Genomic DNA, 14985 nt, shown 5'->3' on the forward strand with positions numbered 1-14985 from the left:
AGCTTGCGTTCTCTTTCTCTAATGCCCATTCACTCTCAAGCCTTAGAAGAGTCCAACATTCAAGCTTTTGCTGTTGACCAAGAAAGCTAAAAATTAAATCCAAGATTCTCATGTGTGCAGGGGCAGGAGCTTTGGGACTCAAAGTCACCCTGCCACTCACCCAAAGCTCTCTTAGCAACATCTGGAGGGAGGTAGGCATTTCTGAGGGTAATTCAGCTCTTTTAGATAAGTTAGTTGTCTCAGACAGTCTTTTCTGAAACTATTGCAAAACATATATTCTAGCTCAGAGACTAGGAACAAGACATGGTGGTCTACAGCAAAAAGCTGGCTGTGTGATCTGAGCACAGTTCAGCCCGTGACATTGTCCCTCAAGTCTTGCAGGAAAGTCTCTTTCTTCCTGTTCAGATAATTCAAAGCCAGACCCCTTGTTACTGCATGAACTGTGTATATTCCCTGGATAAATACAAAGTTTTGTTAGAGGAAATAATTTTTCTGGAGCGTTTTTAAGAGCCTAAATAACAGAAACTTGGTCTCCAAGGCCATATTTGTGACATTACACTGATCATGTTAAAAACTTTGGGATCAATCTACTGTCCAAGAACTGTGTCTGCTAGTGGCTACATTTCATCCCCTGCTGATTTTGCCATCAGAAATGGGAATGCAGACACATAAACCGCCGAACTCTTAGAATTCTGTTCATTTCTGACTGGTGGCAGTGGTTAAATGCCCAAGACACATCAGATTGTCAATACTCTTCTTCTGCAATATTTTAAAACCCAGAAGATTAATTAGGCGTGGTAGTGCTAAACTATCTGCAACCCACTTCATGCAGCAGAGCAGATGTTGTCTGAAAGAGGAGCCTGCCTTTGCATTTCAGCTATTGGGATTCATAGTTACAGTTTATGAGAGTGGATGGTCACAAACTGCAATTTGGTAGTGTTATAACAAGAGATCTTTTGTTAATCAAGAAATCCAAGTTAATATAGTGCCTTTAGGAACTCACAAAAAGTCATAAAGGAATAAGATATTGTCACTTTTTCTAGAATAAATGCTTCTTTAAAGATCTCTGATTTTCGTCTGTTGTTTTCTATACAGCTAAGGCCTGATTCATTTCTGTACAGCTTGGGCTTCTGGTGTCAGTGGAAAAACTCCCACTGATTTCATTGAGCATTAGAACATATTCCAGCTGAATTAGAAAAATAGCAATATTTTTTTGTGAGAAGGAATTGCTATGATATGCGTGAATCACAATTACTAAAGAGAGCTGGTGTGATTCAAAGCCCTGCACAAAACCTATGAAGTCAACAGCAATCTGTCTACTTCAAAAAGCTTTCAGAACCTCTCTGTCTCCCCTCTTGCACTGTCTTTAATAATGCAATCTTTGAACATCTTTCTTTCATCTTAACAAGAGGGCTCTGCAATTATTTGATGCTTGCAAGGAGGAAATTCACTCTTCAGTGTATCATAAAGTGAAGTGATATTCGCCAAGCCAATAATCTATCTGCTCCTGGCTGCAGATGCTGAGTTGTTTGGAACATATGTACCATGATCTTGGGTTGGTAAAAGACTTCAACATCAATCCTATCACGTTAAAGAGGTGGTTGGTAAGTATTTCAAATTCCTGATATTTGCAATTTTTTGAATTCAAAAATCAATAAATAAAACATTTAGTCATGGAATTAACTTAACTCACATGAGTAATTCCATTGAAAGCAGTCAGCCTATACAAATTCTTAAAATTAAGTACTTGAGCAAATGTTTGCATTCTTGTGGTAACAGATGACATTTTTTTAACTGTTTTACATTTGTTAGCCGAGCTTTGTATTACTGAAAGAAGTTAATTTCTGATGAATACTCTTGGTACCTAGTGTATATGGAGACAAGTGTCTATGGCCTAAAAAAGCCAGTAGGTTCTATAAGAATTAGATGTCCTAAATTACAGTGAGTAAAAGAATAAGGCAGGAAGGAAAAGGAATTGCTGAGAAGTTAAATAACTTTCTTTCCCTCGGTCTTTAGTGTTGAGAATGTTGCAGAGATACAATACATGATAAAGATGAAATCATATCCAAACTAAGATGTCTAAGGAAGAAACACTGGAGTATTTAAAAATCAGTAAGTTATCAGGTTCAAGGAAGAGCATAAGAAAGAATCTGCTAAAAAGCTGAAGAATATATTGGCTTTCTCAGAAAAACCCATCATGTTCCTAGAGGACTGTAGAACAGTAAATATTCTACCCATTGTTTAAAAAGGATGTAGGGATACTCTGAAGGATTATGGTTAGTAAAATTTACATCTCTATCTGACAAATTGAAACAATAATTAAAAACATCATGATGTGGAGTTCATTATACAGATGTTTCATATGATTCCTGTCGCGAAGAATTATATCTCACTAATCTTTTCTAATTACCTGAAGAGTATGGACAGAATAGAAGGAACTGTTTTACATGATTGATGTAGACTCCCAGAAAGGCCTGAACAAATTCCACAAACTCAGAAGGTGACTAGAAAACACAAAGAAAACACTGTATTCATCATGAGTACAGCAAAAGCAAAAAGCACCTGGGCACCAGCATATGCAAGGCAGTGACTGTCACTGCTTGGTGTGCTGCTGGTGGCTGAAGCTAGCAAGCATTAGGCTGATCAGAGACTGGAGTAAGGGATAAAATGGTGCAATGTTGACATGCCTCCAAAAACACTTACCTAGAATTTACACCTAGGTCTGGTTAAGTCTTTTTAGAAAAATGGTATGGCTACATTAAAAAAAAGATATAAAAAATGCTTGAGACCTAGGAAATCTCTCCCTGAACTTCAAAGGCAGATGAAAAGCTCGGTATTGTTGACCTTAGAAAACAGGTGAACAGACGGGGTGGGATGAAACCCAATACAATCAAGGCTAGCACACAGTAGATAAAACAGAAAATTTCCTCCTCCTGTCTCACAGCCTGAAAACATAGGAAACAAGGTGATATGTCAACACATATCAACATGCCACCCACACACGTTACTGCAGGCAGCTTCCTGTTAGCTTGTATCTCCAAGTAATTTGTTCCTATTAGCATTAAAGACAGCCTCTTTTGGAACAACAAGGGGAGTTTATTATGTAATTTCTACAAAGGTAAGACAGGGTGAGATTTCCTTTCTTAAACACTAGCTTTGCAGAAAGATGATTTTAAAAAGCCCCAAGGACTCTGCTTCAGACTATGATACTTCTCCAGGCACGGTATGAGCACCAGTTTGAATTTAAGTGGGTGAGAAAAGGCTTTCTTGCTCCCACATCCAATGGCTACAGAATGTTCCAGAAAGGGGAGGAAGGGATGACTAATACAACCCAGTCACTCCAGCCCTTCAGTGCTCTGAGTCAGGAGTCCCCTGGGATGCTCTGGGCTCCACTGCTGGATGTGTACGTTTACATCTGTGCAGTGTTGTACAGTGCCTGGGCATGACCACAGTGTCCATGGGGAGGCTGTGAGAAACTGCCCACCACCTGTGGGCCTGGCTGTCAACCATACTGTGCCACTCATTTTAAAGTTATGTAATATGTTTGTAAAGTCTTCGCTGCAGAATAATCTGAGCAGCTTTTGCAATGAAACCCCAAAATATTGAACAAGCACGGAAAACACACAGTTCTCCTGACCTCATCCAGAGCTTTGAGGCTTCCTAGAAGTCAGGTCCCAGGTTGAAGGGTTTGATCCTGGTGGTGCCTGAGATGTATTTAAGTAGATTCACTATTTAGCTAGAGAAGGGGACACAAATTTCGTTCATGTCATTAATTCAGGCTCAGTAATTGAAGCATGTGCATAAGGGCTCTCTAGGGTCCAGGCTATGGAGGATTCAGCAGAAGGGGTCCAGCAGGGCTGCTGATGCTTGGCTGTTTTGTGGAGGACAGGATACCAAAGGCTACCCAGTGCACTGAAAGAATGACTGTGGCATGTGTTAACCCAGCTGTGCCAGCTTCACTCAGCTAGCCTGGCTAACAGTAGCGAGGACACATGGAAAGACAAGCTTTAGTTTGGATTTGTGATGAGGGCACATAGCTAGGACCTGAAGAACATTAAAACACACAAAAATCAGTCCCTGACTGTGCCAATATGGCTAGATCTCTCCCGTGCTGCCTAGCGTAGGAAATCCATACAGGTATGCTAGTGCATGTACATTCACATCTTCACTTTGTCAAGCAGCACATCCCAAAGTGCCACCTCTAAGCATCTGCAAATGAAATAACAACTACATTTCAGCCTTGAAGATTTCAAAGCTGCCATTTGCCTTCAGCGAGAGAGGGGAATGGGGATGTAGTTTGAGTTCTTTACACACCCCAGAGTCACTGTTTAACCACTGCAGTTTGTAATACAAATTCAGGATGAAAGCACAGAGGCCTATCTCAAGACTGAAATGTATCTACTTGCAGCTGTGCTGGGATACTTACCCATTGCTAGCTGGTATGAGAGAGAAGTTGCTATGAGTTTACTTCTCAACAAATTCTTGAAAGGGAGCAATCTCTCACCCTCCCCCAGGAAGGCAGAGGGTGTCAGAGGGCCTTCTGCTGTCACTCTGTCCTAGCAGAAAGTAATACTGGGTTCCATAGGACTTCTGTAGGGGTATACAGTGCTTCCAGGGAGGCTGGGAAGCATATGTAATCATGTTTTTATCAAGAAAGACCTCTTCTGTCTCTGACTGCCTCATTCCCCCTCTCTGCAGCTGTGTATTCATGACAATTACAGAAACAACCCCTTCCATAATTTCCGGCACTGCTTCTGTGTGACCCAGATGATGTACAGCATGATCTCGCTCTGCAGCCTCCAGGTATGCCCCCCACATTGATAGCATCATTTCGTTTTCATCATGGGGCACACGTTTGTCCACTGAGCATCACTGTGCCACCTTCCTTGCAAATCAGGCCACCAGCTTGCTAGCAACTGATGAGCTTTGCAGTAGCTGCACTTTTTCAGTCCCTGGTGAGAGGAGGAGAGATGTTGCATTCCTACCTCTGGCTGCCTGCTGAGCCGTCCCATCGCACACCCCAAGCACTGCACAGCTTTTCTGAGGCTGCTGGGAAGATACCTCCACCTCCTGGAGAGCCCCATTTTGTACACTGAAGCTCTCATGACACTCTGATAGCATGAAACATCTATGAATCAGATCCAAAAGCCTACTAAATTATGGTCTGTGAATATGGTCTTCATCTGTAACACAAAATGTTCCCACGAGAGGTTTACTCCAAATGTGTGCTTGTGCGTGGGTGAGCTACTGCAAACAATGCCTTACATGTACTGTATGCAGTATTCACGTTTGACCTGTATTTTGTCCAAAACTATAGGCATCATTTGTTGTCATTGACTGGATAACTTGTGTTTATATATTCATTTAATTTCTGTACGAACTAGAATTTATTCAGGTAAAAACCTTTCTTCTTCACAGGTGAACATCTCAGTTACTGCCCTAAGTCTATTTTCTTGCCAGTGAGAGTATGAAGAAAAACTTGCTTTAATGAAAGTTCATCCTATTCAGAAACTGTGGGAACACAACACTTAATTTTTCTCACTCTTTTCATAACCTTAGTTAATGCAGAATGCAATGGCAACTAAGCTATCTTCCAGCCCTCCCTTAACTAATCAGGATGCTCAAATGACTTACAAGAGACTGTACTAATATCTCAGTTCTTTTATATGATCTCTGAAGTAATAGCGGGTTTCAAGCAAATTGCCTCCTCTGAGCTGCTATTATTTAATGCAACAAAGGCAAATCTGAGTCATTTGTACTGGAAGGGAAGGCAGAATTCTCTCTCTTGACTGAAGTAAATTGATCTATGGAAAAATACTTCATTTTGCTTGGATTTGCATTTCTCTGAAAAGTAACTGTGGGTGCTTTTTTTACTTCTTTTCATTTATGGGGATAGAGGAAGTAGAAATCATAATACTACATAAATGTTTGTATTTTACAGGAGAAATTTTCCCAAATTGACATCTTGATTCTTATGACTGCAGCAGTATGCCATGACTTGGACCATCCAGGCTACAACAATACGTAAGTCTGTCTCTTGCTTTTTCTTCCCTTAAAATTTATTTGGAAGGTAATACCAGCTGGCATTTTTGGTAGACCAGGTTTTCCTTCTCACAGCTTGAGCTGGCCATGACCTTCCCTCATGGCCCTGCTGTTCACTCACACGTGGGCCAAGGCAGAGCCTGCAGAGAACTCAGGTCTGGGTGGGGGCTGCCAGCTGTCCTTGGCTCTCTAAGGAAAATGCTTTTTCAGATTTCTATTCCAATACTTTCCCCAACTCCTGAGAAACCAAGGTAAAATGCTTTACAGCTGAGAGAGAGGGCATAAAGGTTTATAGCTCCGTTGACTGAAATGGAATAATTACTCTAAAATGAAAAGGGTGATTTAACTTGCACATTATTTCATAATTATATATCATGAAGTGCATATTATTTGATTCATTATCATGTGAGGAAATTAGACTTGTTGACCCATGGCCAATTTTGTGTGCATGTATGTATATGTGAAAAAGAGAGAGAAATCTAATTTATTTGTTGTCATTCAGTAAATAAGGGCAGAACCCAGTTCTGACTGGGATCAGTGAGAATCTCTCCGTTGACCTTAGTGGGGGTTGAGTGAAGCCCAGACAGTTCCTTCTGTGTTTGTTCTATGTCATTTTAAGCTACAGAAACTTGGTAAAATTTAAAAAAAACCCCACACCCTATGGGGGAATAGTGCCTGAGATTATATTAAAGTAATATCTATCTTATTTTAAAATCTGATTTAGTAGTAACAATCAAAACATAAACTGCAGCTAATTGAATAAGTATTGAAAAGAATGTAAATAAAAGTACGGTTTAGAGCAGCTGGTGTGTGTCTGCAGGAGTTCTCATTGTTTTTCTTCACATCAGCTATCAGATAAACGCACGAACTGAGCTTGCAGTACGCTACAATGACATCTCCCCACTGGAGAACCACCACTGTGCTGTGGCTTTCCAGATCATTTCCCAGCCAGAATACAACATTTTCTCCAATGTTGATCAGGACCAGTTCAAACAGATAAGACAGGTATGAATGCTGTTCCTATCTGTGTTGTACAAACTGTTCCTGAAATATAAGTACTCACAGACTTCCCTGCTGTACAACGTGAGTGAATCATTCTTGCTAGAGGGTAGGACTGAAAAAGCCCCTCACACTAGAAGGATCCAAGAGTGATTCTTGGAAAATTTCCACAGCAGCACTCCCTGGATTGTCTTACTGAGAAATAATGAGTACATCCTGACTATTAAAGCCTGTGACATTTTGGCGGTAGATATTTATATTATTGAAGGAACCAATTAGCTCTGACTGGGAAAGAATTAAGCTCTCATGGCAGAAGTTTATGCTTTAAAAGAACATTGTATTAATTTTAAGAGGGGCTTCAAAATGGGAAAATATTTACAACAGCAGAACACTTGTACTGTTTGTTGAAAGAGGCTCTGGTGGACTTGGAGTCATCACAGCTATCTCTGAGACAGTGAACAATGCTACAAATCTCATAAGAGCACCAAGGGCCAAAATTCGATCTTAGTTTCCATGTTACACGTTCCTGACACACCAAATGAAAAAATAGACCAATGTAAGGGCTCACATACTGGTCTGGTTGAAGTTACTGATTCTGGCAGTGCATGAGAAGCAGGCATGGGCCCAAAATAGATAAATCTGCATGAAAACCCACAACTTTAAATTAACCACATCTTCTCCCATCATAAACTCTGCCCAGCAGGAGGATACAGAGGTCCTAACACATTTTCTGCATCTGGGTATTTCAAAGCCCTTAATCCAAGGAGGATGAGCACAGAGAACATCCACATCTACGGATCTTTATCTCTTCCTAAGGCCACTAATAGTCAGCAGCAAAACCTATAGTGCTTTCCAAGGAGCCAAAAGTGGATCTTGGCAAATAGAGTGTGGCTTTTAACATCCTGTTGTACAGTTCATTTTTCCACAATTAGTCAATCAGAGAGGAAAAAGCTCAATGCCTCTGGAATATCACACCAGTGTTACAGATCAATCCAACCATGATCTTCATATACCATGAACTCTTTATAACCCTCTTCCAGTTTGCTTGGCAGTTTCAAGTCAGAAATTTCCCCTTTTGGTGTTAACAATGTAATTCATCTGAGCCTTTTTGTGTTTAAGAAAGACCCTACTTTGCTCTGCAATAGCAGACTTAGTAAAGAATGCCAAGTTAATATGTGAATGTGTTTTCTTTGCTAGGGGATAATTACGTTAATCCTGGCTACAGACATGGCGAGACATGCAGAAATACTGGACTCTTTCAAGGAAAAAATGGAAAATTTTGATTACTCAAATGAAGAACACATGACCTGTGTAAGAAGGTTTTGTAGAATATTATTTTTCCATGCATAGTGTGAAATCTTGTAGATTAACATTTATTTGTTTAAAAACCAAGATTCAATATACATTATCAAAAACTAATCCTTCCTACATCCTCTGCCCCACCAAAAAGAATTACAATTTGGAAGTGCTCTATATAAAATAGAGCTAATCCAGTCATCTTTGACATCAAGGGAACTCTCTCCCCAGCTGCCTCTGAGTGTTCCACAAACAACTTCATGGTCATTTGTGGCTGAATCTTTTCATGCAGCAGATAAGTGCATGTCCCACTGTGACACATCCCAGGACTACAGAGAGTGGAAAATAATCCAGATCATTTAAGACCTCTAATTTAATCCTAAAACTTTCCTTCCTGTTTGAAAATATTGCCTCCCATTGCATTGTAAAGACACAGGTTCTGGATAGGGGGAAAGGGGCTGGCAATAAGACTGCCATATTAAAGTATTATCCTCTTTCAGCTGAAGATGGTACTGATAAAATGCTGTGATATCTCCAATGAAGTCCGCCCGATGGAAGTAGCGGAGCCCTGGGTAGATTGCTTACTAGAGGAATATTTTATGCAGGTAAGAATGAGGGAGAGATGCAATTGCACAGGCTGCTGATCTTCCTGAATCCCACCTCAGCTACAGGTGCTCTGCTGCATGACAGCCCAGTCTAGCTCTAAGATGGAAATGCTTCTTTTACAGAAAGCAGGAGAAGGATGTCAGCAAGAAAAGCTGTTCAGAAAGCAAGTGAATGCAAATTACTCTAATTTGCAGGTGAAAGACAACAGCAACCTAGAAATCCTAATGCTAGCAGGCTGAAGCTTGTTCTCTGTAAAGTGGCTGCCTTGCAAGTTAGTTTGATGTATGATTATTGAGCCAAAAGGGCAAGAGAAAGATGTCAAGTAAACGATATCAAATATCACACAGGAACTAGTCTAGATAATTTTCACTGTGTGTGAACATTTGCCTAAAGAGAAAGCAGATGACTAGCTGAAGTGTGCAGTCAGACTTTAAGCTCCCCAAACCCTTGTTCCTCTCTGGATTCCCAGGTGGACACAGTTTCTGTTTGCTTAAAAAAGGATCCCTGGAAGAGTAGCCCTCAGATGCCTCCAGCAAACAAGCTCTTGAGCACTGTAAGTGCTGCAGCAGTGGGATCTCAAGAGACACACAGCTGCAGTGCTCTGAGGAGGGGATGCCGGAGCTTTCTTGCGTCTTTTCTCTACACCTTGATAGGGTGCATGCTGAGGAGAGCTTCTCACAAGAGACAGACACCTCAGATGATGTGTCAGAAACACTCGTCGCTCACCGCATCTGCAACTTTTTACTCAAAATTACAGTATCTGTATGCCTTACTATTTTGGCCACCCAGCAACAGCACTATGTACCAAAAGACCCAATAATTGAGGAAGTCTGCAACAGGGTATATTTTTGCATGCACAGTCTGTGACCTCCTTGCACATGCACCCACATAGAAACCATGAGCTATGTGGTCAAGTAGGAAGCTTGGTAAACTCACTGCAGTCAATGGAACTGTTTTGCATTGACTCAGCTAGACAGGTTTAGTTTTAATCACTAGTAAAGAAAGATATGTATTTTCTGGTTGAATACCCAAAAATAATCACTCTCTGGAGCATGATGAGGAAAGCAAAGACTTATTGTTCTCTTCCAGAGTGGCAAAAGCCATTACCACCTTTCTGAATGCTCAGAAATATTTTACCTCACAAGTCCCATGGGTTTGCAAAGAGAGCCAGGTGGCCTCATTGTCCTGTAAGCCTGGAGGTGACCACTTCCATGCCAGTACTGGGCAGATATAACTGAACAGAGTTCTCTTTATTCGGATGTTTGATCTCAACAAAGCAGGATTCATTGGCCTGAGGGAAGCATATTGCTATTCTGTGCTATCTTCGGACACTACAGAGATCTGTATCTGACGGCTACTGCTCTTTAGCTAGTGATCTACTTCGTATGTCACTCTGCTCACAGGCTTCTAGCCGAGATTAATATTTGTTAACTCTGGATTTGTTGCAGAGCGACCGAGAAAAATCTGAGGGCCTTCCAGTGGCACCATTCATGGACCGCGATAAAGTAACCAAACCGACAGCACAGATCGGCTTCCTGAAGTTCGTTCTCATCCCCATGTTCGAAACAGTAACAAAGGTAAGTCACTCAAGGCCAGAAGCAGAAGTGGGGGCATGAAAGCTTCAGTATTTGCTCTGACAGGTGTTTAGTTAGCCAGGGAAACAAGGATGTACAGTTCACATCCTGCCTTTCAGCTCATTTCTAGCACATACAGGTTAATGAATACAAAAGCAAATGTTGATCTCTCTCATTTTCACCTAGCTATTTCCAGAAGTGGAGGAGGTGATGCTCCAGCCCCTTTGGGAATCCAGGGACCGCTATGAGGAATTAAAACAGATAGATGATGCTATGAAAGACGTAAGTTCTATATATCTTATTGATAAAACAAATGCTATGATTGAATAAGTCAAACATTGTAATTTAATAGCAGTTTCATTTCAAAACAGTAGGAATGCTTATGGCATAATCATTATCATGAGAAACACCTTCATTACATGTGGCTGGAGAAAGGTGTGTACCACAAGCGATAAGTGTGTGCAAGAACGTGCCCTTGCAGAGTCCATCAGGCACCATACAAGCATGCCCATGGGAAGGAAGCTGCTTACAAGAGAGGGACCTGGAGACAAAACACAGAAATAAGCACCTGAGGGGAGTTAGGGGTATGTTAGCAAACATACCAGGAAGAAGCTATACATTCCCCTGAGAAGGAGTAAGCCTGGCCTAGATTGCAGCAAAATGGCCTGGAGTCAGGCGGTTCAAGGCACTGCACCACAAAAGCATAAGTTTCTTTCTGGGAAGATACTTTGACTGACATGTCTCATGTTTCAAGCATGTGCCTGAAAATTTATGGGGAATTATTCTCATATGCACAGCATCCAGTAGGATTAAACACAGAACCAGTGCAGCTATTTTATGGCCCAGGCTGAATGGGGACCTCCATTTACAGTGTCCCTCATTTTGCCATGTAAGGCTTAGGGGAGGTAGGATCCGCATGTAACCCCGTCTACTCTCTTCAGCCACATCTGCATTGCTTAACAGGGCAGAGGCTGAGGCCAGGTCCTGGGAGTGAGTGCCCCACACCTGCAATGCAGCAACAGGAGTGCTAGCCTGGCTCCTGCAGTGCCCTGCAGCCTATGACACTGTCCTGCATGCCTTCCTTGCACTCCTCTGTGAGTGCTTCTTTTTCCTGCCAGGGCAGATGACAAAACCTGCCCAAATGGCATCACAGAGTGGGAGTTTTCTGACACGAACAAATGTTATCATGTAGACAGGATATTATCAGTCATTCTGTCATTAAAATAAATTGGTAAGTGCCCTAGAGTACTAGTTGTGCTGATGTTGTTTGATATATGGGAAATGAAGGTTCACTCACTTGATCATCCCTTACTGGATGAGGGGAATAGTAGCTTAGATCCCACCTCCTCCCAAGTGCTTTGGAGGAAAAGCCCCTCAGCAGCACAAATACAAAGGCTGGTTAAATCAAAGAGCACAAGCTTTGAGGGCGCTGAGTTATAAAGGAGAAGAAAGTCTTTAAGGCATTCTTCAGTTTGAAGTGGAACATTTCTCAAAGGAGGGAAAAAGAACTCAAATATGACTGCCAGACTTTCTGAGTCCTGTTCATCTTTCAAGTTGAGCCTAGATTTTACTTTTGGTTTACAGAAGCTGTCAAAACAGAAATTTTGTACAAACTGATGGAGCTTTAATTATGGTCTGTTGGCACAAGAGGTCTTAGGAAAATAGGAGAAGACTGAATTCAGAAATATGCTGAAACAGGAGAAGTTAGTTAATAATCCAAGAGCGTAGCACGGCAGAGGATGAGAAAGACTGAGTGCTGTTTACAGGACATATGTGTTCAGATTAAAATGTGCCTGTGATATACCAAGCTACTGGCTGTTATTTCCCAAGAAATGTTGCACATGCCTTGTGCAGAGATGAGCATTCAACTCACAGCAGTGGTGTAAAGTGGCACTGTGTGAGTCAGGGGTATTAATCCTGCTTTGGTCTTCATTTCAGTTACAGAAAAAGAAATGTGAAAGTTTGACCACCGGCAGTACTGAAAAGTGAGATGAAAAAGTCTTTGAGCAAAACAGAAGCCCTAAGGTTATTCTGGTTTTGAGAAATGCTGTATTTGCCAAACATGTGGTGGCTACATCAAAATCCAACTGGGACTATGTATACGGAGAGGTGGCAGGCACGGATGCCCTGCCTGCCTGCCTGGGCGCCTTGCCTACAGCCTGCAGCCTGCTCGCATAGGCACTGCCACCATCGGGCACCAAGGGCTCCTCTCACTCCGGCAGAACCATCGCAGCCCCCCGCCCCGGCAGGACTTCCCCTGCGGACATTGCACAGATTGCAGCACAGCTCAAATCTCCAGCAGATTTGGTGACCACACTGACCACGGTCTGTAGAGACAAAGCAGAATTTAGCTAAGGAGCCTTTTCTATAAAATGATCCAGGGGCATCCAAAGACAAAAGAAAGTTTGTTTTAGTCAAGATACTATATGTATGTATACAGCAGTATGCTAATTACAGCAGAGCTTAACAGATGCTTATATTCTGACAGGGGTCCTGGCATATATTTTTGTTTGCCTAGTAGGCCCTAATGACACATTTCTCGGTATTTTTCTCTGAATTTTATAGTGTTCACAGTACACTCAGAAGCCCAGCATATTGGATGCAATTTTTTTTGTTGTTTTCTACACTAGAAGAAAACAGAAGAAACCTTTGTGAGTTTGCAGGTTCACTTTGTGGCCTGGTACAGCTAGATGTCAAGGGACCCTTCAGCACAAGCAAAGAAGGGAGCACAAAGCTGAAACCACTGTGCAGTCCAATTTTTATCCTCATGGATGCAAAAAGCAACAAGAAAAACCTTCAAAGTTGTACAGACTTCTTTTTTTTTTACTTTTAAACTGATCTGCTAAATAATATATTCTTCTACAGAAATGGTTGTTGTTTTCTTTTGCGTCTGCATTCACATGAGAACTGTCTCTGTTCCTAAAGACAAATGCTTTCATATTGAATACAAGGTAAGGGGCTGTAAAGGTCGCGTTGGTTCTCCTTCAGAGGAGGAGCTTTAGAAACTTTTTCTATGGTATACTTGCATCATAAGAAAAATACTGAAAGAGCTTCACTTCCCTTGGTGACTTTGTAAAGGCTGGGAGCCAAGCTCTGCCCGGAGTTGCAGTCATGCAAAGGGACAGCAGGCAACACTGTGATCAACTCCAGTGCAACGCCTCATCAAAGAGGAGGCCAGAAGAGATCCCCCTTCCTTGTGCCCATGAGAGGTGAGCCACGACCACGCTGCTCACCCACTCCTGGTCTCTCCCACCGGGGTAAGGTCACCCTCCCATGGGGGTTTCAGTGGACAGGATCAGTCCCTATCACAGCGTGGCTGCTGAGACCAGTAATTCGCATGCACCCTGGCCTGCTGGCTCCTCCACCAGCAGCTGCAGGCATGCAGCCAGCGAGCACCGTGTGTGTTGCTCCGGTCCTCCTTGGCTCAGTTCCTGAGGCTTCCCCATCAACTTTGCTAGATGTGTTAGCAATAAGGGTAACACTAGTTTTACGCCTCTGCAAAGTCCAAAGCCGCATGCATTGTCTTAGTTTGTTTTTCAAAAAGAGATGAGCAGGTGGGGGCTAATCTTTCCCCCCATGACCCATGAAACACTTTAGGAAACTCAGTCTCTCTGGCAGGTGCCTAGTACCAAGCTCACCACTGACAACAAACCCTGCCTCCTGCTCTGGAAATTCAGATTTTTTTCTCCTGTTGTTTCTGCACATTAATTCTGAGCTTAACTCTTGTTTCTCCCCTAGTGCTATTTCCCATGTTTGCTCTCTTTCTTTTGCACAAAACCATATTACTTCAACCACTCTCCAGTCTCCCAGGGAGATCAGTATTACCTTGAAACATGCAGCCCTCTGCACTACTCCTGCTTGCACATTTCCAGTGACTCAGGACAGACCCACAGCTAGCTCTCTGCTGGTACCTCTTTCTGCCTAAACTGCCTTCTCCTTTAAACAGCTTTGTGTGTGTGTGGTTTTGGGCTTTCTGCTGCAAACTGGAAAAGGGTCCGATTCCTGGATTTGAACAGCCCTGGGGGACCCCAAGGGACATGGGGAGATCCAAGCACAGGGTCAGCTCCAAGCTACACATCTTCATGAATGGATGAACTAAACCTTAGTTTTCATTAACCTCAAACTTTCAATGCTTGAAAGTTGGATCTGAATTATGTGGTTTGGGCCTTTTTTCTGTACTAAATCTTATAATCCAAAGTACATTGTGACCCAGATTGTTCTGCTGTGAAATTCTTCACTTCTTTTTCAAAAGTAAATCAAATTTACCATCTCCATTCAAGCGGATTTCCGTCACAAATCAGCTCCCAAAGCAGATGTGCTGTGCAGGAGCTATAAACAATTGATTAGCATATGCCAAGTCCTGCATTGAGCGAGTTACATTAGATGAGAAAACCTTCTGTAGGAACTTGACTGCTCCCTCCTCCCACTAAAACTGTTTAAGAGGTAAATCCTGATAGGAAGTTTTGTT

General features: G+C 42.1%; 1 protein-coding gene across 6 annotated transcripts in view; it reads left to right on the forward strand.

Annotated features, from left to right (window-relative positions):
* The window catches only part of PDE9A (phosphodiesterase 9A), a 50076-nt gene extending 36650 nt beyond the window's left edge, over positions 1 to 13426 (forward strand). For 4 of the 6 annotated variants that reach the window (XM_074904221.1, XM_074904210.1, XM_074904229.1 and 1 more), the window contains 9 exons: positions 1518 to 1604; positions 4699 to 4803; positions 5942 to 6024; positions 6891 to 7047; positions 8239 to 8352; positions 8838 to 8942; positions 10392 to 10520; positions 10704 to 10799; positions 12456 to 13426. In XM_074904221.1, coding sequence (XP_074760322.1) covers positions 1518 to 1604; positions 4699 to 4803; positions 5942 to 6024; positions 6891 to 7047; positions 8239 to 8352; positions 8838 to 8942; positions 10392 to 10520; positions 10704 to 10799; positions 12456 to 12506 — 927 coding nt within the window. In that variant the 3' untranslated portion in view covers positions 12507 to 13426. The remainder of the gene's footprint in view (positions 1 to 1517; positions 1605 to 4698; positions 4804 to 5941; positions 6025 to 6890; positions 7048 to 8238; positions 8353 to 8837; positions 8943 to 10391; positions 10521 to 10703; positions 10800 to 12455) is intronic. The other 2 variants (XM_074904249.1, XM_074904256.1) reach the window with 1 other exon arrangement.
* Positions 13427 to 14985: the final 1559 nt, after the last annotated feature.

Source organism: Athene noctua, chromosome 1 (genome assembly GCF_965140245.1).
Source record: "Athene noctua chromosome 1, bAthNoc1.hap1.1, whole genome shotgun sequence".
Lineage (NCBI taxonomy): Eukaryota > Metazoa > Chordata > Aves > Strigiformes > Strigidae > Athene > Athene noctua.